The 26,004-nt window shown below is 45.8% G+C and overlaps 2 protein-coding genes and 1 long non-coding RNA gene across 7 annotated transcripts; 1 reads left to right on the top strand and 2 right to left on the bottom strand.

Moving 5' to 3' along the window:
• Positions 1 to 2,453: 2,453 nt before the first annotated feature.
• Positions 2,454 to 5,026, top strand: LOC123395863 (B3 domain-containing protein Os12g0592300-like). The gene is made up of 4 exons (XM_045090898.1): positions 2,454 to 2,991; positions 3,184 to 3,604; positions 3,886 to 4,127; positions 4,582 to 5,026. Exons 1-4 carry the CDS (start codon positions 2,794 to 2,796, stop codon positions 4,855 to 4,857), a joined length of 1,137 nt encoding a protein of 378 aa, XP_044946833.1. The 5' UTR covers positions 2,454 to 2,793; the 3' UTR covers positions 4,858 to 5,026.
• Positions 4,171 to 4,776, bottom strand: LOC123395864. The gene is made up of 2 exons (XR_006609843.1): positions 4,684 to 4,776; positions 4,171 to 4,611 (listed from the first exon to the last, which is right to left on the bottom strand). It is a non-coding gene; the product is annotated as an uncharacterized LOC123395864 (long non-coding RNA).
• A 1,142-nt stretch (positions 5,027 to 6,168) lies between the features above and the next one.
• On the bottom strand, positions 6,169 to 9,578 carry LOC123395861. Of its 5 annotated transcripts, none has more exons than XM_045090895.1 (4): positions 9,244 to 9,559; positions 9,023 to 9,129; positions 7,042 to 7,093; positions 6,169 to 6,553 (listed from the first exon to the last, which is right to left on the bottom strand). In XM_045090895.1, the coding sequence occupies exons 1-3, from the start codon at positions 9,411 to 9,413 to the stop codon at positions 7,074 to 7,076; spliced, it is 297 nt and encodes a 98-aa protein (XP_044946830.1). In that variant the 5' UTR covers positions 9,414 to 9,559; the 3' UTR covers positions 6,169 to 6,553; positions 7,042 to 7,073. The 5 variants fall into 5 exon arrangements, with proteins under 5 accessions (XP_044946830.1, XP_044946829.1, XP_044946832.1 ...); XM_045090894.1 differs by lacking the exon at positions 7,042 to 7,093 and adding an exon at positions 7,449 to 7,515 and having other exon boundaries at positions 9,244 to 9,550; XM_045090896.1 differs by lacking the exon at positions 6,169 to 6,553 and adding an exon at positions 7,449 to 7,515 and having other exon boundaries at positions 7,037 to 7,093; positions 9,244 to 9,561.
• Positions 9,579 to 26,004: the final 16,426 nt, after the last annotated feature.

Raw genomic sequence — 26,004 nt, 5'->3', positions numbered from 1 at the left:
GCTGCAGCGCCTCCCCCGCTGCCTCGAGCAGGGACCCTTCGTCGAAGACCAGCGGCTCGGCTAGGACAGCGTCCGCTGCGGCCTGAACGTCCGCCGCCGTGCCGTCGACTACGGGGGGAGGGATCGGCTGCTTGCTCGCTGACTTAAAGAACTCATCCACCGGGTCTTTTCCCGTGGCCTCGGCGCGAGCCTCACGCGGCTGAGATGGTCTGGCAGAGTGGGGTGGCGGAGGCCTGGACCTGCCCCGCGGTGCATGGTGCTGCCTCCCGACCGAGGCCCTCCTCTCACAGCGGCGGCGGCCGGAGGAGTCCCGTGACCGGCGTCTCGACGCCGGAGAGCGGCTGCGCTGTCGAGGAGCAGGAGGTTGTGCGTGGACTGCCGGAGCGCGGCTACGGCGGAGAAGAACGTCCTTCCAGGAGCGTTGTTCTCCCCCCCGCGGGTCACCATCCCCGTCGCCGTCTTGCTCTCGGCCGCTGCGAGCCACTCCCCGGCAGCCAACGCTGGCCACCGGCGCGCGTGCCAGTCGCTTCTTTCTTCCCCCATCTTGGCCGTCCTCGGTCCCCATTGTCCAGGACGCGGGCGCGACAGCCGGGAAGGGGGCGTCGTCGCCGTCCGAATCAGAGGATGGGAGACGCTTCGCTCGGAGTGGGAGGAACGGGGGGACGGGGGGTCCAATCTTCCACGCGGTCGACGTGGATGAGCATGGAGTACTCGGCCGTCGCCGGAGGAGGAGCTACTCTTCTGTCTGGCGGGGAGAATCCGACCATCTCCTCGACGCGGCCGGCTCCCCTCGGAAGGATCCCGAGGCAGTGTTTGGTGGGGATGTTGCCGACGTCGTCCGTCCAGACCCAGCACGCAAACGTCTTCGTGTGGCCTCGCTCGAGCGTCCTGCTGTCGAGGCGATCCACTCTGACCTTCCTCCCGAGGATCTCCTCCGCCCCTTCTACAGACCAGAGGTGCATGGGGACGCCCTCGATGACGACTCGGACATGGAGCAGAAGTGAGCCGAACGAGGCGTGGTCGTGCTCGTGCCAGGAGGCGACGTTGAAGACGGCTCCGTCGACCCGGATGGATGCCCGGCGCAGCGCATTGACCTGCTGAGCAGGCTGGGAGAAGATCACCAGGTAGTGCTCCGGGTGATGCGCCGTGACGCGCAGCGAGTGCTCGGGCACTGCGAGCTGCGCCTCCAGGGCCCTTCCCACCGCCATGGGGGACGAAGCGTTGACGCCGTCGGCGGCAGAGAGGGTGACGGCGTGGCTTCTGAGGAAGAAGATGGCCTGGTCTACTGCCGGCGAGGGGACGGCCACCGAGCGGCTGTCCCTGGGCCGCCTCGCGGGGTCGGTGTGGTGTAGCATTGTAGGCTTCGGCAACGACATGAGAGGAGCGGTCGGGGGCGGAGGGAAGCAGACGCGCGCTTGTAGCGGTCGCCCAGGAGCGGGCGGGCCTAGCCGGCTGTGAGCCGAGACCGGCGCCCCCGGAGGGAGACGGCGGCGAGGGCAGCTCCTGGCGATGTGGCCAGCTCTCCTACAGAGTATGCAGTGAATGGGGTCTCTGCACTCTGCCCTGCGGTGTTTGCTACTGAGGCACCGAAAACATCTACCTCTGAATTGGCTTAAGAAGGCCGGCGGGGCTGCAGCTCTGCCCGAGGGGCGGTGCTGCCTCTTATCCGCCCAGCTCTGCCCGGGGACCAACGGGTGTGCCGAGGCAACGCGTCCCCTCCGGCGAGCCACCTCTGACCATTCCCCAACCAGTCCCGAAATGGGTAGCTGAGGAGCAACTACTATGGACCTGAGGCGACGGGACGGCAGGGGCGTCACAGCGGCAGCAGGGTCCGGGCGCGGAGCATTAACGGAGGGTCGTGGGGAGCGCGGCCTCGGCCGGTCCGTCGGCTGTAGGGCTGCAGAAGAGGGAGCCGCGCCGGGACCGGCTTGGAAAAGGGGGGAGCCTTCCTGCGCCGCGTAGGAGCATTCCCCTCGCAGCAGGATTCGCGGCGGCGCGGGGGGATTGCGCGGAGACAGAGAAGCCGGAGAAGCCGGAGGGGACTCGTCCCATCCCGCGGATCCTGCCCCCTGCTTGACTACCGCGCGGGCGGGCGAGGGACCGGCGGGTCTTGGCGCGCAGCTCGGGGCCATGATGACTGGTGGGTGGCCGCCGCGGCCGGAGCGGCCCGCGGCGCGGAGGGGGAGGGAGGGGTTGGTGGGTGGCCGGAGCGGCCGGAGCGGCCCGCGGCGCGGAGGGGGAGGGAGGGGTTCGCTTCTCCAGCTGCAGCTTTAGGGGTGAATGTGGCTACTAGAAGTAGTGAGCTGTGTACTGAATTAGTACATGGATTATTTTTTTAGAAGTAGTGTGAATTGTTTCATGCTTACCTCTTTGCAACTTATTATTGTCTCTAGTCGCTAAAATGTTGGTCTGAACCCGCCTGCCTGTTCACAGTTCGCACATCTTGGTCAGCTCACCCACTTCAGTTCCTTCCTTTTCTTATTTGCGCATCACTGTTCTCTCCACCGAGCATCAACTTTAGCTCGCCATATCAACACGTGTCCAACCCTGACCCCACATGTCAGTGTCAAGGTCTTCCTATTTACCCTCTCTCGGTGATAACACCTGTCAAACTTTACTCACTAGTAACCACCCCTCCCAGCCTCCCACCCTCATTGAAGCAGAGTTAACATCAAGGAGAAGAGTTCCAGCCTCATCGGAGAAGCCAAGAACTCATCTCCTCCTCTCCTTCCTCAGGTCAGCTGCATCCTGCATGTACGTACGTCCATACTCTGCTTTCCTTGCATTGCATCCATGGATTTGGGGCTTTGGCAACTGACGAAAGCTTCATGCATGTCTGCAATGGTGGTGGCAGGTGAGGTGATGGTGGATGAGAAGGGGAGGTGTGGGAGGTGCAGGGAGTGGCAGGATCACTACTACTGGGAGCACATGGAGGATGTGAGCAAGATCAGGTTCTTCAAGCTCATGACAGGAGACTTTCAGCAGCGCATTGTAAGTATGAAGTAGTGTCCACTATGGCTTCTTTTTTCAAGAACATCTTTTCCCTTTCTGGATGACAGACAGTCATCGATTGGTTTGTTGCATTAGTTAGTTTCCTCTCCTGTTATCTGAATGGAGTTTTTGTTGCATTATCATCCACTGAGGCAAACTGTATGAGATGCCTGTTTACTGTGTTCATCTCAGAGCATACCAGAGAAGATTGCCAACAATGTCATCGGGAAGATCGCCAATGGAGGATTCACTCTCAAAGCACCAAGCGGCCAGGAATGGCGCGTTGGTGTCGAAAAGATTGCCGATGAGCTCTTCTTCATGCCAGGATGGGATGAATTTGCCAGGGCTCACGAACTGCAGGAGAATGACCTCCTGCTCTTCAAATGCACTGGCAATGGCTCCTTTGATGTACTCGTCTTTGATGCCAGCGGCTGCGAGAAGGTTTCGTGTTTCTTCGCCGATAAAAAGGGTCCCAACATGCGCAAACAGTTTGATAGCATTGTGTGTCAACACGGTGAAGAGCGCTGCATTTTGAGCGATTCTGACGATGCTAGCATGCCTTTGTCGCAGCTGGTTCGGTCTACTCACAAGGCCTCCACTTCAAAGAAATCAAGTAAGTAAAAATAATAGTACAAGTTTGCAGCCAGTGGCGGTGCCAGGTGCCAGAACTGTAATCTTGTGTAGTCCATTTGAAGTTGGGTAATCAAATATACTATGAATTCGTATTAGTTTTAGCCAAACTGTTTGCAGCATGTCCCCGCAACTTCCGCTTTTGTACAACTGATGCGGTCAGCTACCGCATAAGCCTGAAACCATGTATAATCAAGAGTGACCGTGTTGTGCTTGATCGTTTTGATAAAATGCTTTGGTGAACATAATGTGTATTTCCCACAGGGAAAGAGAACGAACCTCCAAACAACAGCAACTATTATATTAAGAACGAGGCGGTAGAGGAACCAGAGGAAAGTGATGACGGCCACACTGAATCCGACTACTTCTACTACTCAAGGTTTGCAAATTGCCTGACTGAAGATGAACGGGAGGAAATATTCGGGCTGGCATCAATTCAATTAGGCAATCCTGTGTATGTGGCTGTCCTGCAGAAGACTCATGTTCGCCGCACGAACAACTTCCTGGTGAGTTTATTTTTTCTGCTATCAGGATGAAAAAGTACAGATATATAGAACTTCTGCTTTTGTTTTGTTTTTGCTGAAAACCGCTGGATACTTGTTACATTATCGCTGATAATGGAAGGAACCCAGAACAAAATGTTTGCCTTGAATGGGGAAACAGCATATAACTTCTCGCTGTTAGATTTGGGATCCTGGGCAAAAACTTCATGTACTCCATCTTTATGTTTCCCTTTTTTAGATGATGTCTTTCCTGTGTTCTAGGTTCCTGAATATGTAATCTAAGAAATACCTGAAGATGGTGATTTTCTTACTGATATAAGCAAGAAATGCAGTCAAGACTATCTAAAGAGTAGATGTGCCTTGACCCCTTCAGTAGCAACGCTACTAGTCCAATTCCATGATGCTGCTGAACTGTGGTATCTAACCAATATTGAACAAGTTGATGCTCTGCCTGCAGATCGTCCCCAGCAAATTTGCAGCTGATCATCTGGAGGGGAGATCACATGAGATGCTGCTTCTCAGGCCAAACAGAAAAGAGAGATGGCATCTCAAATACTACCATGGGAGCGTCACCCGAGGCTTCAACTGCCGGCGCTGGAGCAAGTTTGTTCATGACAACAGGCTGCGCGAGGGCTATGTGTGCGTCTTCGAGCTGATGAAAGGTGCGGGGAAGGCGACGATGACTGTCCATGTCCTTCGGAAGGTGGATGGCAAGTTTGTTCTACTAGGCTGAGTCCCTGCGCCTTACCCTGTGCCTGAGGTTGAGTATGTGTAAATGTCAAATGTATCAGCAAGAACTGAAGTGGCTTGCGGTGGCATGTAGCCGTATGATGCAAGCGCACAACTTTTGTAACCTAAAGCACTTCTTAGTGTGGTATGGCTGAATCTTTATAGCCGGCTAATACTTGGAAACAAAGCACTAACTCAACCATTATGGCTGGCTAACACTTGGGAAACAAGCCACTAACAAACTGAATTTTTGCGGACAGCTGGCACTTGGGAAATACTCCCTTCTTATAAAAAAACTAATCTTATATTTTTGTGATGGAGGGAGTACTATAAGGCTGGTCGTAATGGTAGTATCACATGCATGTCAACTATGCAATTTTGATGAGGTGGCATAGAATTAAATGAAAAAAGAGAAAATTCAGTATCATATTATGATACCGTATCATATTAAATGTTGTGCTACTATGTGTCATGCATGGCAATAAATAATACTCCCTCCGTTCCATAATATAAGTCTTTGTAGAGATTTCAGTAGAGGACTACATACGGATGTATATAGACATATTTTAGAGGGTAGATTCATTCATTTTGCTTTGTATGTAGTCCCTTAATGAAATCGCTTAAAAGACTTATATTTAGGAACGGAGGGAGTATATCCTACTGATACTATGCATTATAGGTGTAGTATCATACACTGGTTGTAATGGGTAGTATCATATACTAGTATCATGCATATGATATTAGTCTATGATACCACATTCCTAATGCATAGTATCATATGTTAGTATCATAGTAGTTCATTTATTGCCATGCAAGACATATAATAGCACATCATTTAATATGATATGGTATCATAATATGATACTCAACCCTCTCTTTCTTTATTTAATTCTATACCACCTCATCAAAATTATCTAGTTGGCGTGCATGATACTACTATATGATACTCTCATTACAGGCACCAGCAAACTGAATCACTTGGGGAGCACATCACTAACAAACTCAATCTTTATAGCAAGTTAACAATTGGGAAACAAGCCACTACCGAACCGAATCTGTAGATAACAACTTAGTCCGACTTATTATTTTTTACAGCAGTAATCTTACCTACTTTGGGTGATTAACTTGCTAACAAAATAACATGATAAGTTGATTATAGGAGCCTGAGCCTCAGGTTGGCTGGCTGGGTGCAGTTCGTCAGGGCTGGTGCCCGCCTACCCCCGCGAGACCATCAACGAGCAATTTCGACATTACTAAGATTAAAGAAGTGGACATTTTAGAGATAGAAACATAGCATTTCAGAAGACAGAAAGGATTGGAAACCAGACACACATATCTCAAGCATTGCTGCTGAACTGGAAACTGAAGTGACAATGTAACCACAGTTGTTGCTCGTGGAAAGGAGAGACATTTAAATCTAAGAAATCATTTAAAATGTGCCACCAAATCCTCTTAGCAGGCAACACAAAGATATCTCGCTACAAAAGTAGGAAGCTAAATCCATGACATAAACCATGTCATATGACAGGAAGATTATTTTCAGTCTAGGCTAGTAATTTGGAGAGAAGCTATTTTGTTGGAGACATTCTTCTAACTCGAATGGTTAAAAGGGAGGCACCAGAATAGCTTTCCAAAAGACGAATCCAAGATTTGTATCCTCTTTAAAAAGGATGGTGAATCAACATGGCAAATTCAAGTACCTGCAAAATGACAACACTACATGGTCAGCAAGCTTCAATAGTTTGCTCAAGTGCAATGGAAACTTCAAGGCATAATTTGCAAGAAAGGTACCAGACCCGATAAAGAGCAATTATGGAAAATGTATGCTACTGCCTGCTGCTATGGAATTCAAAGATTAAACATTATTTCAGTCTTAACATAATTCAATTCTAGACATTTGTGGTAGAAAAAGGGTCAAACTGGATAATCCGCACACATCACATACACAGCATCCTTGGTTACATAGTTCATTTCTTGTAAAGACTGGCAGTACCGTATGATCTGTAGTTTATCAATAATATGTGTTCGACGTGTCAAATTTGAATTCCTAAAATCTGCGACTATGAGAATTAACCACACAACTTTAATTGTTTTACCACCCATACATTAAGACCTCATCAAGCTTTCATTCAAATGATGATGATTAAAAAACAATATCGCCAAAAGAGTGCATGTTCAAAATCAGCACCTTAGCTATGCTCTACCCTTGCCTCTCCCGCATCACCCATCTTTTCCATTACCTAACAAAGCCCAACCATACATATCCTCAATCAATTGAAGTTTGAATATTGAAGTGCACAATGTAGCTATTCAAATTTGTAAAAATTAACTAACAGTGAAGCATGTATGTTTTTAGCATTGGGAAGAGAGGGTGTAGTAACAAAGGGTTAACCGGGAAGAGATAAATAAATGGGATAAAAGTGAGAAGACATTTTGAACATTGAGACACAGTGTAATACGCTCATACAAAGCCAACACTCAACAGTTACCTATGCTCTTGCTTTTTTACTTTTTCAATGCTATTATTATCGTGGAAGTTTGTCAAAATTACTCGTCGCAAAAGAAATACAACACTGGGAAGAGGAGGAGACCTACATCATTCTAGGAGATAAAGTCCCCGTCATGCTGGCCAGCCTCCAACATCAACCATCGTCCCCATTCCCTATCAAATCCCAATTTTAATCTCCTTATATCAGTTTTGATGATATTTGACTAAACTTAATTACAGAAGTAGGAAAAAAAGCATGCATTGCATATAACCCCCTTTTATTAACTTCGATTTTCACCATTGCAACATTATCCCATTCTACACAAAATGCAGGAGTTTTTGTCCATGCTCTTTCGAGTATTGACCATTTTATAATCCTACCAGAGTTTCAGTACCAATTAACTTAGGCTCGCTCAAAACACGCCTATCCATTTCCGGGCAGAAAACAAGTTCTGATCTACAACCCCAAGAGAAATGATCAAAATCAACATATTGCTAGGAAACTCACACAAAAACGAGAAAATTGGATATTTGCCATTTTTAATATGTGGCTTCTTAAAATTGCCACTTTCAAGATTGGGTTTGCAAAATTGCCATTCAGGTCGTTGGCTCCTTGATTACCATGCCATTTCTCTCTTTTATTGTTTACCCTTTTTCTTTTCTTAGTTTTAGGCGCCGGCCAAGACCAAACTGCCCCTGAGGGTATGTATACATACAGATGTACTGAGTACCCGTATTTATTTATGCATCTGATATTCTGGTACAACAGAAGAGATTCTCGTCGTTCGTAAGAGCACCTGCTCACGCAGCCCACCAAGTCGTCATCGTCGCTTAAACCACCCGGCCGCTTGCATGGGATGACGAGAAGGAAGGGAGCGTCCCATCAGGACGAGAGGAGGCCCAGGGAAATCAGCATATAGCCGCCGAGGAGCTGTTATCCGCCAGGAGGAGTTCCTCTGTCTGCTGGCACACTTCAGACCAAAGCATGGCTTCCGGATTCAATTTTATCGTTTCAGCTACCAGGGGAGCAGGTTAGGGATCATGATTGTAGTTTGCACATACTCCATACGTCAAATAATGCAGAGCTTCGTTGACAAGTTGTGCAGCGAGAGATCAATAGCTATAATTTTTGAACAAAGCAAGGTTTAGGCTCAACATAATAATTTCCAGAATCCATGCACGCGGGTCAACCAGATCGACAGCACACGACGCCGAGAAGATGGGGGCACGCGATATGTAGGCGATCTGCTACGGCGTCGAGGAGATTGGTGATGCAATACGCACGGTATTCTCGGCTGCCGATGCGCTCGTTCTAGTATCGATTGGAATTTGGATAGTTGGTGTAAGCATCAGGGGTAGTTTAGTCCTTTCCAGTGCTTATAAATGGAAAAGGAAAAACAAAATCAATAAAAGAAAGGAAGTGGCATGATAATCAAAGGGCCAGCGAGCTGAGTGGCAATTTTGCGAATCCAATCTTGAAAGTGGCAATTTTGAGAAGCCACATATTAAAAATGGCAAATATCCAATTTTCTCCACAAAAACTAACGCGGAAGTCTGACACTGGAAACAAAATACGGAATTCACCATCTACCAAGATACATTAAAATCTTGAAAATGAGATCACGACACTAACTTAGATTAGATTAGCGATCCTGACAAGCACGGCGGAAAAAGAGGGTACCCTGGGAGAGCTCGCAGCAGGCCCGGGCGCTGGCCGACGGGTGCGCCGTCATCCGCCCTAGCACCACCGCCGCCGTCAGCGGCGACCCCATCATGGCCGCCAGGGGCCTGCACACACACACACACACACACACACACACACGCACACAACAACAACATGAAGACATCAGATCGCCATCTCAGCGCAGTGTGAGTACCTAATTCTGCACGGGGTTGACTTACCGGGCGGCCCCGAGCGGGGAGGTGGAATGGGAGGGGGCGAAGGGGGAAGGGATGCGGCGGCGCGGGGCGGCGAAGGGGGGAGGGGCGCGGAGGCCGCCGACCGCGGCGGAGGGTGCCGGGCGGCGGACCGCGGCAAGGACGGTGCGGGACGCAGCGCCGCGCCACGCCATGGCTAGGGTTCAGGCGGAGGAGCGGGTGGAAGCGGCGGCGGTGGTGGTGATTGGAAGTGGACTTGGCGGCCGGTGGTTTTAGGTTTTAATAGAGGACGGTGGTGGCTTCGGGAGAAAAAAAAAAGAAGGCGTAGCGGGCCGGGCGCTGATTTCTCGTTATCCTGTTCAGCCTTTACTACTTTCTGAGAGCGCGAGAGAGATGCTTATCCTGTTCGGCTGTGTTGATATTTATTTTTTTTGCAAGATTGACTTTTTGTTGTTGTTTTTTTCTTTTAAGAAATCTCTGTTCCTAATTGCTCAGTTGGTGAATAGTAGTATCCATGGTTTTTTAGTCCGATTTATTTTTGTCTCACCTCCCACCACCATCCCTTCACATTGGTTTTTCAACTTTCAATAAAAACTTTCGTAATCTTTTTAAATTATCCTAACTAGCCATGTTAGAGATGGCATGAACCAATAATACGTTACCAAACAATAAAATCGAATTATGTTACAAACAATTTCGAATTCTAACTTTCCCAACACATGGATCCTTTCTAAAAATCAAATCTTTATTATTAAATGACAATCAATGTGTTAGAAAGTCATGATTCAAAATAGATTGCTACATAATCTCTACTCCTAATTCGGGAGTCCGTACATCATTTCGTTAGGACTTCCATCGATCCCCCCTCCCACCAAACCTCTCATCGGTATTTTTTCCCGTAGATACAGGAGCCGGTGGAAAAAATACAGAAAAATTGTGTGCGGAAACCTAATCCTTCCCACGCTCGCACAGTTGCATGCCTACCCTTTCCCTCTCGCTTGCGACGTCGCCCCCGCTCCCCACGAACGACATGGCGACCGCAACCTCCTAATTACTTTGCACGCATCACCGCCTCTGATGCCGCCTAACCACAGTCTTCACTGGCGGCATGATGGTCGCGACCTTCACTCGAGATCCGCCCGCTGTTGATCTTGTATCCCCGTTCCCACTGTGATCCGGCCTCCTGTTGGGGAACATCGCATGGGAAACAAAAAAATTCCTACCCACACGCAATACCTAACATGTTGATGTTCATCTACGAGAGGAGATTTCCGATCTACGTACCCTTGTAGATCGCACAGCAGAAGCGTTAAGAAACGCGGTTGATGTAGTGAAACGTCCTCACGTCCCTCGATCCGCCCCACGAACCGTCCCACGAACCGTCCCGCGATCTGTCCCACGATCCGTCCCACGAACCATCTCGCGATCCGTTGCTGCGATCCATCTCACGATCCGTTCCGATCTAGTGCCGAACAGACGGCACCTCCGCGTTCAGCACACGTACAGCTCGACGATGATCTCGGCCTTCTTGATCCAGCAAGAGAGACGGAGAGGTAGATGAGTTCTCCGGCAGCGTGACGGCGCTCCGGAGGTTGGTGATGATCTATCTCAGCAGGGCTCCGCCCAAGCTCCGCAGAAATACGATCTAGAGGAAAAACCGTGGAGGTATGTGGTCGGGTTGCCGTGGCAAAGTTGTCTCAAATCAGCCCTAATACCTCAGTATATATAGGAGGGAGGGGGAGGGACCTGCCTTGAGGCTCAAGAGAGCCCCAAGGGGTCGGCCGAAGCAAGGGGGGAAGTCCTCCCCTTCCAATCCTAGCCCAACTAGGATTGGAAGGTGGAGTCCTTCTCCACTTTCCCACTTCCCCTTTTTTTATTCCTGCACATAGGGCCTCTTGGGCTGTCCCACCAGCTCAATAAGGGCTGGTGTGGCACACCTAAGGCCTATGGGCTTCCTCCGGGTGGGCTGCCCCCCCCCCCCCCCCCGGTGAACATCTGGAACCCATTCGTCACTCCCGGTACATTCCCGGTAATGCCGAAAACTTTCCGGTAATCAAATGAGGTCATCCTATATATCAATCTTCGTTTCCAGACCATTTCGGAAACCCTCGTGACGTGAGTGATCTCATCCGGGACTCCGAACAACATTCGGTAACAAACCATATAACTCAAACACGCATAAAACATCGCCGAACCTTAAGTGTGCAGACCCTGCGGGTTCGAGAACTATGTAGACATGACCCGAGGGACTCCTCGGTCAATATCCAATAGCGGGACCTGGATGCCCATATTGGATCCTACATATTCTACGAAGACCTTATCGTTTGAACCTCGGTGCCAAGGATTCATATAATCCCGTATGTCATTCCCTTTGTCCTTCGATATGTTACTTGCCCGAGATTCGATCGTCAGTATCCGCATACCTATTTCAATCTCGTTTACCGGCAAGTCTCTTTACTCGTTCCGTAATACAAGATCCCGTGACTTACACTAAGTCACATTGCTTGCAAGGCTTGTGTGTGATGTTGTATTATCGAGTGGGCCCCGAGATACCTCTCCGTCACACGGAGTGACAAATCCCAGTCTTGATCCATACTAACTCAACGAACACCTTCGGAGATACATGTAGAGCATCTTTATAGTCACCCAGTTACGTTGTGACGTTTGATACACACAAGGCATTCCTCCGGTGCCAGTGAGTTATATGATCTCATGGTCATAGGAATAAATACTTGACACGCAGAAAAACAGTAGCAACAAAATGACACGATCAACATGCTACGTTCATTAGTTTGGGTCTAGTCCATCACATGATTCTCCTAATGATGTGATCCCGTTATCAAGTAACAACACTTGCCTATGGTCAGGAAACCTTGACCATCTTTGATCAGCGAGCTAGTCAACTAGAGGCTTACTAGGGACAGTGTTTTGTCTATGTATCCACACAAGTATTGTGTTTCCAATCAATATAATTATAGCATGGATAATAAACGATTATCATGAACAAAGAAATATAATAATAACTAATTTATCATTGCCTCTAGGGCATATTTCCAACAGTCTCCCACTTGCACTAGAGTCAATAATCTAGTTCACATCACCATGTGATTCTAACGAATCCAACACCCATATAGTTCTGGGGTCTGATCACGTCTTGCTCGTGAGAGAGGTTTCAGTCAACGGTTCTGAAACTTTCAGATCCGTGTGTTCTTTACAAATATTTATGTCATCTTATAGATGCTTCTACTACGTGCTATTCGAAAATACTCCAAATATCTACTCTACTATACGAATCCGTTTCACTACTCATAGTTATTCGGATTAATGTCAAAGCTTGCATCGACATAACCCTTTACGACGAACTCTTTAACCACCTCCATAATCGAGAAAAATTTCTTAGTCCATTAGTTACTAAGGATAAGTTTTGACCGCTGTTCGGTGATTCAATCCTGGATCACTCTCTGTACCTCTTAACAAACTTGTAGCAAGGCACACATTAGGTGCGGTACACAGGATGTCATACTTTAGAGTCTATAGCTAAGGCATAGAAGACGACCTTCGCCTATTCTCTTTAATCTGCCAGGGTCGGGTTTTCAGTCTTACTCAAATTCACACCTTAAAACACAACCAAGAACTCCTTCTTTGCTGATCTATTTTGAACTCCTTCAAAAACTTGTCAAGGCATGCATCTTGTTGAAACCTCTATTAAGCGTTTCGATCTATCTCCATAGATCTTGATGCTCAACGTTCAAGTAGCGCAATCCAGGTATTCCTTTGAAAAACTCCTTTCAAACAACCTTTTATGGTTTACAGAAATTCTACATTACTTCTGATCCACAATATGTCAACCACATATGCTTATCAGAAATTCTATAGTGCTCCCACTCACTTCTTTGGAAATACAAATTTCTCATAAACCTTGCACAAACCCAAAATCTTTGATCATCTCATCAAAGTGTATATTCCAACTCCGAGATGCTTGCACCAGTCCATAAAAGGATCGCTGGAGCTTGCATACTTGTTAGTATCCTTAGGATCGACAAACACATTCTGATTGTATCACATACAATCTTTCCTCAAGGAAACTGTCGAGGAAACAATGTTTTGACTCCCTACGTGCAATATTTCACAAATAATGTAGCAACTACTAACATAATTCTAACAGACTTTTAGCATCGCTACGAGTGAGAAAGTCACCTCATAGTCAACTCTTTGATCTTGTCGAAAACATCTTTGCGACAAGTCAAGCTTTTCTTAATAGTGACTTATCACCATCATCGTCTGTCTTCCTTTTAAAGATCCATCTTTACTTAATAGTCTTACTACCATCAAGTAGTTCTTCCAAAGTATACACTTTGTTTTATACATGGATCCTCTCTCGGATTTTATGGCCTCCAGCCATTTGTCGAAATCCGGGCCCACCATTGCTTCTCCATAACTCGTAGGTTCAGTGTTGTCCAACAACATGACCTCCAAGACAGGGTTATCGTACCACTCTGTAGTAATACGCGACCTTGTCGACCTACAAGGTCTGTAGTAACTTGATCTGATGCTTAATGATCACTATCATCGGCTTCCACTTCAATTGGTGTAGGCACCACACGAAGAACTTCCTGCGCCCTGCTACACACTAGTTGAAGTGATGGTTCAACAACCTCATCAAGTTCTATCACCCTCCCACTCAATTTTTTTGAGAGAAACCTTTCCTCGAGAAAGGACCCGTTTCTAGAAATAAATACTTTGCTTCCGGATCTGAGATAGGAGATGCACCCAACTGTTTTGGATATCCTATGAAGATGCAGTTATCTGCTTTGGGTTTGAGCTTATCATACTGAAACTTTTTCACATAAGTGTCGCAGCCCCAAACTTTCAAGAAATGACAACTTAGATTTCTCTAAACCTCAGTCTATACTGTGTCATCTCAACGGAATTACGCGGTGCCCTATTTAAAGTGAATGCGGTTGTCTTTAATGCATAACCCATAAATGATAGTGGTAATTCGATAAGAGACATCATAGTATGCACCATATCAAATAGGTCGGTGCTATGACACCATCACACCATGGTGTTCTTGGTGGCATGAATTGCGAAACAACTTCCACATTGTCTTAACTGTGTACCAAAACTCGCAACTCAGATATTCATCTCTATGATCACATCGTAGACAGTTTATCCTCTTGCTACGACGAACTTTACTCTGAAACAGAATTGAACTTTTTCAATATTTCAGACTTGTGATTCATTAAGTAAATACTCATGTATCTACTCAAATCGTTATTGAATTAAGAACATAATGATATCCACTACATGTCTCAGCACCCATTGGACTGCATACATCAAAATGTATTACTTCCAACAAGTTACTATCTTGTTTCATCTCAATGAAAACAAGGCCTTGCTCATGTGGTATGATTTGCATGTTACCAGTGATTCAAAATCAAGTGAGTATAAAGATCCATCAGCATGGAGCCTCTTCATGCAATTTATACCAACATGACTCAAGCGGCAGTGCCACAAGTAAGTGGTACTATCATCATTACCTTGTATCTTTTGGCACCAATATCATGAACATGTGTAACACTACGATCGAGATTCAATAAACCATTGAAGGTGATTATTCAAGCAAATAGAGTAACCATTATTCTCTTTAAATGAATAACCGTATTGCAATAAACATGATCCAATCATGTTCATGCTTAACGCAAGCACCAAATAACAATTATTTAGGTTCAACAACAATCCCGATGGTAGAGGGAGCGTGCGACGTTTGATCATATCAACCTTGGAAACACTTCCAACACGTATCGTCACCTCGCCTTTAGCTAGTCTCCGTTTATTCCGTAGCTTTCATTTCGTGTTACTAATCACTTAGCAACCGAACCGGTATCCAATACCCTCGCACTACTAGGAGTACTAGTAAAGTACACATCAACATCATGTATATCAAATATACTTCTTTCGACTTTGCCAGCCTTCTTATCTACCAAGCATCTAGGGTAGCTCCGCCTCAGTGACCGTTCCCCTCAAAACAGAAGCACTTAGTCTCGGGTTTGGGTTTAATCTTGGGTCTCTTCATTAGTGCAACAATTGTTTTGCCGTTTCACGAAGTATCCCTTCTAGCCCTTGCCTTTCTTGAAACTTAGTGGTTTTACTAACCATCAACTATTGATGCTCCTTATTGATTTCTACTTTTGCAGTGTTAAACATCGCGAATCGCTCAAGGATCATTGTATCTATCCTTGATATGTTATAGTTCATCACGAAGCTCTCACAGCTGGGTGGCAGTGACTTTGGAGAACCATCGCCATCTCATCTGGAAGATTAACTCCCACTTGATTCAAGCGATTGTCGTACTCAGACAATTTGAGCACACACTCAACAATTGAGTTTTTCTCCTTCACTTCGTGGACAAAGAATCTTGTCGGAGGTCTCATACCTCTCAACAAGGGCACGAGCATGAAATCTCAATTTCATCTCTTTAGAACATCTCTTATGTTTCGTGACGTTTCAAAATGTCTTATGCGCCTTGCTTCTAAGCCATTAAGTATTTTGCACTGAACTATCGCGTAGTCATCATAAACGTGTATGTCGGATGTTTAACAACATCCACAGACGATGCTCGAGGTGCAGCACACCGAGTGGTGCATTAAGGACATAAGCCTTCTGTGCAGCAACGAGGACAATCCTCAGTTTTACAGACTCAGTCCGCAAAGTTGCTACTATCAACTTTCAACTAAATTTTCTCTAGGAACACATAAAAACTGTACAGCTATAGCGCAAGCTACATCGTAATTCGCAAAGACCATTAGACTATGTTCATGATAATGAGTTCAATTAATCATATTACTTAAGAACTCCCACTCAAAAAGTACATCTCTCTAGTCATTTGAGTGGTACATGATCCAAATCCACTATCTCAAGTCCGATCATCACGTGAGTCGAGAATAGTTTCAGTGGTAAGCATCTCTATGCTAATCATATCAACTATACGATTCATGCTCGACCTTTCGGTCTCTTGTGTTCCAAGGCCATGTCTGTACATGTTAGGCTCGTCAAGTTTAACCCGAGTGTTTCGCGTGTGCAACTGTTTTGCACCCATTGTATGTGAACGTTGAGTCTATCACACCCGATCATCACGTGGTGTCTCGAAACGACGAACTATCGCAAGGGTGCACAGTCGGGGAGAACACAATTTCGTCTTGAAATTTTAGTGAGAGATCACCTCATAATTCTACCGTCGTTCTAAGCAAGATAAGGTGCATAAAGGATTAACATCACATGCAATTCATAAGTGACATGATATGGCCATTATCATGTGCTTCTAGATCTCCATCACCAAAGCACCGACACGACCTTCTTGTCACCGGCGTCACACCATGATCTCCATCAACGTGTCGCCATCGGGGTTGTCGTGCTACTCATGCTATTACTACTAAAGCTACGTCCTAGCAATATAGTAAACACATCTGCAAGCACAAACGTTAGTTTAAAGACAACCCTATGGCTCCTGCCGGTTGCCATACCATCGACGTGCAAGTCGATATTAACTATTGCAACATGATCATCTCATACATCCAATATATCACATCACGTCGTTGGCCATATCACATCACAAGCATACCCTGCAAAAACAAGTTAGACGTCCTCTAATTGTTGTTGCATGTTTTACATGGTTGCCATGGGTATCTAGTAGGATCGCATCTTACTTACGCAAACACCACAACGGAGATGTATGAATTGCTATTTAACCTCTCTCCAAGGACTTCCTCGGTCAAATCCGATTCAACTAAAGTTGGAGAAACTGACACTCGTCATCTTTGAGCAACGGGGTTGCTCGTAGCGATGAAACCAGTCTCTCGTAAGCGTACGAGTAACGTCGGTCCGAGCCGCTTCGATCCAACAATATCGAGGAATCAAGAAAATACTAAGGCGGGCAGCAAATCGCACATCACCGCCCACACAAACTTTTGTGTTCTACTCGAGATAACATCTACGCACGAACCTAGCTCATGATGCCACTGTTGGGGAACGTCGCATGGGAAACAAAAAAATTACTACACACACGCAATACCTATCATGGTGATGTTCATCTATGAGAGGAGATTTCCGATCTACGTACCCTTGTAGATCGCACAGCAGAAGCGTTAAGAAACGCGGTTGATGTAGTGGAACGTCCTCGCGTCCCTCGATCCGCCCCGCGAATTGTCCCACGAACCGTCCCGCGATCCGTCCCACGATCCGTCCCGCAATCCGTCCCATGAACCATCTCGCGATCCGTTGCACGAACCGTCTTGCGATCCATCTCACGATCCGTTCCGATCTAGTGCCGAACAGACGACACATCCGCGTTCAGCACACGTACAACTCGACGATGATCTCGGCCTTCTTGATCCAGCAAGAGAGACGGAGAGGTAGATGAGTTCTCCAGCAGCGTGATGGCGCTCCGGAGGTTGGTGGTGATCTATCTCAGCACGGCTCCGCCCGAGCTCCGCAGAAATACGATCTAGAGGAAAAACCGTGGAGGTATGTGGTCGGGCTGCCATGGCAAAGTTGTCTCAAATCAGCCCTAATACCTCAGTATATATAGGAGGGAGGGGGAGGGACCTGCCTTGAGGCTCAAGAGAGCCCCAAGGGGTCGGCCGAAGCAAGGGGGGAAGTCCTCCCCTTCCAATCCTAGTCCAACTAGGATTGGAAGGAGGAGTCCTTCTCCACTTTCCCACTTCCCCTTTTTTTCTTTTTCTTTTGATTCCTGCGCATAGGGCCTCTTGGGCTGTCCCACCAGCCCACTAAGGGCTGGTGTGGCACACCTAAGGCCTATGGGCTTCCCCCGGGTGGGTTTCCCCCCCGGTGAACATCCGAAACCCATTCGTCACTCCCGGTACATTCCTGGTAATGCCGAAAACTTTCCGGTAATCAAATGAGGTCATCCTATATATCAATCTTCGTTTACGGACCATTCCGGAAACCCTCGTGACGTCCGTGATCTCATCCGGGACTCCGAACAACATTCGGTAACCAACCATATAACTCAAATACGTATAAAACATCGCCGAACCTTAAGTGTGCAGACCCTGCGGGTTCGAGAACTATGTAAGCATGACCCGAGGGACTCCTCGGTCAATATACAATAGAGGGACCTGGATGCCCATATTGGATCCTACATATTCTACGAAGATCTTATCGTTTGAACCTCAGTGCCAAGGATTCATATAATCCCGTATGTCATTCCCTTTGTCCTTCGGTATGTTACTTGCCCGAGATTCGATCGTGAGTATCCGCATACCTATTTCAATCTTGTTTACGTGCAAGTCTGTTTAATCGTTCCGTAATACAAGATCCCATGACTTACACTAAGTCACATTTCTTGCAAGGCTTGCGTGTGATGTTGTATTACCGAGTGGGCCCCGAGATACCTCTCCGTCACACCGAGTGACAAATCCCAGTCTTGATCCATACTAACTCAACGGACACCTTCGGAGATACCTGTAGAGCATCTTTATAGTCACCCAGTTACGTTGTGACGTTTGATACACACAAGGCATTCCTCCGGTGCCAGTGAGTTATATGATCTCATGGTCATAGGAATAAATACTTGACACGTAGAAAAATAGTAGCAACAAAATGACACGATCAACATGCTACGTTCATTAGTTTGGGTCTAGTCCATCACATGATTCTCCTAATGATGTGATCCCGTTATCAAGTAACAACACTTGCCTATGGTCAGGAAACCTTGACCATCTTTGATCAGCGAGCTAGTCAACTAGAGGCTTACTAGGGACAGTGTTTTGTCTATGTATCCACACAAGTATTGTGTTTCCAATCAATACAATTATAGCATGGATAATAAACAATTATCATGAACAAAGAAATATAATAATAACTAATTTATTATTGCCTCTAGGGCATATTTCCAACACCTCCATCACTCTAGCGAGCAGGAGCAACACAATGGTTGTGTCTGCTCGATCCCTAACCGATGACGTGAAGTGCGCGGTGGTGTGCAGCAAGGTAATGACATTGATATGTAGGAGCAAGGAGCGGCAGGAATCTAGCATGTGATATATCAGTCTGTTTTTTTACTGACTCGTTTGCATCAGGATATCCTTCCGCGGCTGGACACACTCTCCATCTAAATCATGTCTCTAAACATACTACCGTTAAGGTTGGCTACATAAATCATGCCGCCATGACCGAACATCATCGCTAAATGGTCTTCTCACTCGAGGTGTCATCTATAACGTGTCCCGTTTGTGTGAATGTTCATCTAGGAGCAATTGCATCTCGAGCAGTGCTACTCTCATTGACTACTAACATAAATCATGCCTCCACGTCGGGCATCACTACTAAAGAGGTACTATTGGTAAGTATCATTGTTTACTTTTCTATAGTCTATAGATTTATTTATATGGACACTTTAGATTCATCTATAACTTCTCCTATTGTATTGTAGCAACCGTCACTCCCATTCAAACTGTTTTTGGGAAACTACAACAAGCATTTTGCTCACTTGAACATTGAATTAAGGACTTCAAAAAGGTTCAGGGCTTGTGCAAATTATTGAAATTTAATATTTGTGGATGATACGTTTCTGTTGTATCTATTTTTCCTAACACTTTTACTCTTGTTTTGGACTCTAATTTGCATGATTTGAATGAAACTAACCCAGACTGACGATGTTTTCAGCAGAACTACTATGGTGTTGTTTTTGTGCAGAAATAGAAGTTCTCGAAATGAAACGAAACTTTTTAGAGAATAATTTTAGAATAAAAGAAAAATACTAGAGCCAAGAACCACCGAAGGGGGCCCCCTGGGTGAGCACAACCCACCAGGGAGCCCCCCCCCCGCCTAGCGCGCCCAGGTGGGTTGTGCCCACCTGGTGGCCCCGCTGACCCTATCTTCGATGCTATAAAATCATATTTTCAGAGAGAAAAATCAAGGAGGAAGAATTATCTCCTTTCGTGATACGGAGCCGCCGCCACTTCCTCTTATTCACCGGGAGGCCAGATCTGGAGTCCGTTTAGGGCTCCGGAGAGGGGAATCTTGTCATCATCAACCCTCCTTATTGCCAATTCCATGATGCTCCCCATCAGGAGTGAGTAATTCCTTCCTAGGCTCGCTGGTCAGTGAGGAGTTGGATGAGATTCATCATGTAATCGAGTTAGTTTTGTTAGGGCTTGATCCCTAGTATCCATCATGTTCTGAGATTGATCTTGCTATGACTTTGCCATGCTTAATGCTTGTCACTTTGGGCCGGGGTGCCATGATTTCAGATCTGAACCGTTTATGTTATCACCATTATATCAATGTTCTATATTCGATCTTGCAAGTTATAGTCACTTATTACGTGTTATGATCCGTAAACCCTGGAGTGACAGTATTCAAATACTTTCCGGTCAGGATCATAGTATGAGGAGTTCATGTATTCACTATGTGCTAATGCTTTGTTCTGATTCTCTATTAAAAGGAGGCCTTAATATCCCTTATTTTCCTTATGGCCCCCGCTGCCATGGGAGGGTAGGACAAAAGATGTCATACAAGTTCTTTCCATAAGCACGTATGACTATCTACGAAATACATGCCTACATTATATTTTTGAACTGAAACTAGTTTTGTATCGCCCTAGGTTATGACTGTCATATGATGAATATCATCCAACGAATCCACCGAACCAATGCCTATGAATTTCCTACATATTGTTCTTTCTAAGTTACTACTGTTGCTGATACTGTTACAACTACTACAAAACCATTGCTATCATTGTTACCATTACTACTGTTGTTACCGCTACTATCCAAACTATCATATCACTGTGTTACTCATCACTTTGTTGCAGATATTTAATCACCAGGTGTGCCTGAATTGACAACTCAGTTGCTAATACTTGCAAATATTCTTTGGCTCCCCTTGTGTCGAATCTATAAATTTGGGTACTCTACCCTCGAAAATTGTTGCCATCCCCTATACTTGTGGGTTATCAAGACCTTGGCACCGTTGCCGGGGAGCATAGCTATATTTGTTGAGTCACTTGCGATTATTAACTATTTATCACTATGAAGAATATGAAGGATGATAGAACCAAGATCTTTCCCTCGAAGATGAGGGGTGGTAAGGAATTGCCATGTAGCTCTGGACTTGATTCTCATTCAGTTAGAAGTAAACTTGCAACACCACCATCTGCTATTAATCCTAATATTGAAAGTGCGTTATATCGACTAGAGGGGGGTGAATAGGAGATTTTTAGAATTTCATCACCGAGGAAATTCCTTTTGAGGAAATTCCTTACTGATGACTAACTTACAGCGGAAACAACAAAGGATCAAGAGTGCAAAGTATCACTACAGCAGTTCTTCAGGATGAAGAATATGAAAATAGTTTGCACAGTATGCACGCACGCAGAAAACAAATAAGGATTAACTCGCGTGAAGAATTTGGGGTGAGGAATTTCAGAGAAAGTCTTCAGCAAATTCTTCAAATAGTGACAGTGAAAATCATCAACACACAATCTGAGGAATATAAAGAGTTGAGGAAATAGAACCCGTTTCACAGTGAAGACAGTGGTTGATGACCCAGTTCCAACTACTGTGACAGTTGTACATCTCGTTTGGAGCGGCTTGGTATTGAAACCAAAGGACACACAGTCCCAGGACACATAGTCCCTACCGTATTCTCCTTGGGCTAAGAACACACAATCCTCGCCCAACACTTGTGGTAAGTTTCAGGGCAGACTTCCAAACCCTCACAAACTTGGTCACCTGGCGATCCACAATTGACTGCTGGATTGCTCTAGACCATGACGCCTAATCGTGTGGAGGATGCACAGTCCTCAAAGGTAAAAGGCTTCAGTCCCACACATGAACAACTTCTGCAGTGATGCTCAATCACCTGGTTTTGGTTTGTGGTTTGGTGTTTGGGGTATTTCCTCACTGATGAATTACTCTCGAAGACTCTGAGGAATTTGGGTTGCTCTTATGACAAGTGTCAGTTTCGAACGGAGCAGCCAACCAGCTAATGGTTGTGGGGAGCGGCTATTTATATCCTAGGAGCATCCTGACATGATTTGACATTAATGCCCTTACATAATATGACCGTTGGTGTGGATAAGACCAATGATGTGGCGTGGCTATCGATAACGGTCTGGACCCTCAACTATGAGAGTCCTCATGTCTCTCATATTCCTCACTTGAGGCTTTTGGTAGGATTAGGCTTGGGTTGAGCATCATGAGGAAATTCATTCCAATGTGTTACCTCGACCCCCTTTAACAGTACGGTGTTCCTATTACACAAGTGTGAAGAAAATAAAACGGAAAGGATAAATCTTCATGCTTCGAAGTCTTGAGAGTGATTTTCTTCAGGACACACCGAATTCCTCAATTTCAATATCTTCATGAGGAATATCAATTTCATCGCAAATTCTTCGCGATTCAATTCTTCAGCTTCAGACCAATTTCTTCAACCGAAGATATACATTTTTAGGGGTCAATATTCATCGAATATATCAAACTCCTCAGAGACTTATAGATCCTGTTTACACTCAAGAACACATTAGATACTCAACCTATAAGTCTTCAAACCACCAAAATCACTAAGGGGCACTAGATGCACTTACAGATATGTCGCAAGTTATTGATGATGCTACTTCTGCCATGAATGATTCTTATGATGATGCTAGTACCTTGATTGATAAGACTGTTCCATTAGGTGAACTACTTGACGAACAACTTGCTACAATTAAAGATATTGAGAATGTTGAAAGTAATAAAATTATTGAAACGGATGAAGTACTTGAAGGTGAAAACCGTGAAACACGTGTTAGATCTAGATCTCTTAGATATGAATTACCTAAGGTACCCGAAGGTTATGTTATGGATGAGGAGACATCTAGAGACTTTCTTGCTTGCAATGATAGAGCTGATCTTGAGAAATTACTATGCAAACTAAAAGAAAAATCTTTGAATGCTATAATGAAATGTGACCCTCAGTTTGCTACTTCACCTATCTATGTTACTGATAAGGATTATGAATTCTCTGTCGACCCAGAGTTAATTACTTTGGTAGAATCCGATCCTTTCCATGGCTATGAAACTAAAACCGTAGTGGAACATCTTACTGAACTGAATGATAAAGCCACACTATTTTCTCATGCTGAGAAAGCTCGCTTCTACTTTATCCTCAAATTATTTCCGTTTTCATTAAAGGGTGACACTAAAGGTGGACCTACATGACACCTTTAAAATAGTTTGAGAACCTATGATGAACTTCACGACAAATTGCAGGGTAGCAGGGCGCACGAAAGCTGGTCCACTGTGAATGCTGGAGCCAATCGTTCACGTGGGTATGTGTGGTCCACAACGGGTCGACGTGGGTTTACCGCGACGTCAAGGCAGCGTCCTTCTCCTCAGCTGTTCCATTGGGACCGAAGTTGGACATGGCTGCTGTTTTAGGAAAAGCGAGACCGCGAGAGGGGGAAACAAAACGGGAGAGCGAGAGAGGTGGGCCCATGCGTTGAGTGTGTGCGTGAGCTACGACATACGTATAGCGTCTTCAAATAGGTCATGGCGCGGCGATGGAGCATATATTTTACTACTTATATAGTAGCAGCTGTTACTTCAACGCAAAAGAGATTTTGACACTTTGACCTGGATCGCAGAATAAGATAGAAGTATCTACTCGTCATGTCGGACGTCCACACTCGGGGAGAGGTGTCTCTGATCTGCCAGCGTCACTTTCAGCCTGGGCGTCCCGTCTACTACTAGGCGGCGAGAGCGAGTCACCTCGGGGAGAGCTTAATCCACTGTCGCATTGCAATCTGGTTCTCTTCCTTCACCGAAGAAATCACCTTGCACACCAACACAAACAACAACCCAAATGGCAGGATTATGAGCAAGAATATGCATTTTCATTTTATCCTTCCAACTAGTGAAGATTGTACCATCGAAGTATGGACCTCTACGGTGATAATTTCCCTCACTAGACGCCATACTCTTCTAGGTTGTGAAACCAATGCAATGGATACCAAAGCTCTGATACCACTTGTAGGATCGAAAGTATGTCTAGAAGGGGTGTGTGATTAGACTACTTGACAAGATAAAAACTTAGCCTTTTACCAATTTTAGTTGTGGGCCAGTTTTAGCAATTATGACTAGTCAAGTTCACCCTACACATGCAGACCTAAGAGTATAGCAGCAAAAAGCAACGACATGCAAATGTAAAGTAGAGGGTAAGGTAGGGAGATCAAACGCAAATGTCGACACGGTGATTTTTGGCATGGTTTCGATAGGTGGCGCTATCGTACGTCCATGTTAGTGGAGACTTCAACCCACGGAGGGTAACAGCCGTGAGAGTCCATGGAGGGCTCCACCCACAAGGGGTCCATGAAGAAGCGGCCTTGTCTATTCCGCCATGGCTTTCGTTCACACAAGACGAGCCTCACTCACGGTAGATCTTCACGAAGTAGGCGATCTCCTTTCCCTTACAAACTTCTTGGTTCGAGTCCACAACACAAAGTAGAAGATTCACAAGTGACACCTAACCAATCTAGGAGGCACCACCCTCTGAAAGTTAAAAGATGCAGTAGAATGATGAACTCCTTGCTCTTGTGGTTCAAAAGATAGTATCCTCAACACTCAATCACTCTCTCATAGATTTGGCTTGGGTAGGAGAGAATTATCTTGTGGAAAGCAACTTGGGGAGGATAGAAATCAAGGTTCAAATGATTGGATTGGAATCTCTTGATCTCAACACATGAGTAGGTGGCTCTCTCTCAGAAATATGGATCTGGCAAGTGTAAGTGTTTTCTGAGTGCTTACTCTGCGAATGAGAGGAGGTGGAGAGGTATGTATAGGCATCTCCCAAAATCTAACCATTGCAACATTATTGCCCAACTCAGTGACACCGAAAAGAATCTCGGTGGTACCGAGTTGCACTAAATGTGGAACTTTTGAATTCTCGATCTGACCGATATATGAATCTCCGTGGTACCAATACGATGACCTAGACCAGTTTTCAAATCTCGGTGAGACCGATTTTAAACTCGGAAATTCTGATTCTTGAAATCTTCTCAACAGAAAGTTGGTCTCTGAATCTCGGTGGCACCGATGTGAAAGTTTGTGGTACTGAGATGGTAGGTTTGGCACAGGATCTGCCTGGTGGAAAATCAGTAGGGCCGAGTGGAAATAGTTGGTGGCACCAATTTTTCTGGTTTGGCTTTGGACAGATATATTTTGTGGGAGAATGGTTGAGTATTTTTGGTGGCTACCTCTAAGCACTTGAGCAACCAATTCATCATAATACCTCACCCCCTTTTAGTAGTATTGGCTTTCCTATGGACTCAAAGTGATATCTTAAATGTAAAATGTAGAGTCTTCTTGCTTGAAGCTTGAGCCAATCCTATTTATTTCCTTGCAACAATGGGCTTCTCCTCACAACCCTATAGCCAAGGCATCTTTGAACTTTTCTGAAATATACTTGGATAAGATAATTAGTCCAATGATGCATATGTTGTGATCAATTATCAAAACCACCTTATGGAGCAATTGCGCGGTCACTGTCCTACGACCTCGCAATGAGGAACGTCTCGAGGTGGTGCTTGCGGCTGCCAAGGGAAGAGGCCTCTTGGACGACAACTTTGTCCCATGTTCGATGAGGCCCTTGTCGCCTTCAGGACGTCCCCTCCATCAACTCATCTGGTTTGATGCGGCTCATAAGATGACACATGCGTCTCCTTCGGAGTCATCGGGCAAGTGCCTGTCACCGGTACATGAAGCCTTCGGATAATGCACCACC

Source organism: Hordeum vulgare, chromosome 5H (assembly GCF_904849725.1).
Source record: "Hordeum vulgare subsp. vulgare chromosome 5H, MorexV3_pseudomolecules_assembly, whole genome shotgun sequence".
In the NCBI taxonomy this organism is placed as follows: Eukaryota; Viridiplantae; Streptophyta; class Magnoliopsida; order Poales; family Poaceae; genus Hordeum; species Hordeum vulgare.
Note: the sequence above shows the minus strand (reverse complement) of the source record. Positions and strands in the feature narration are given on the sequence as shown.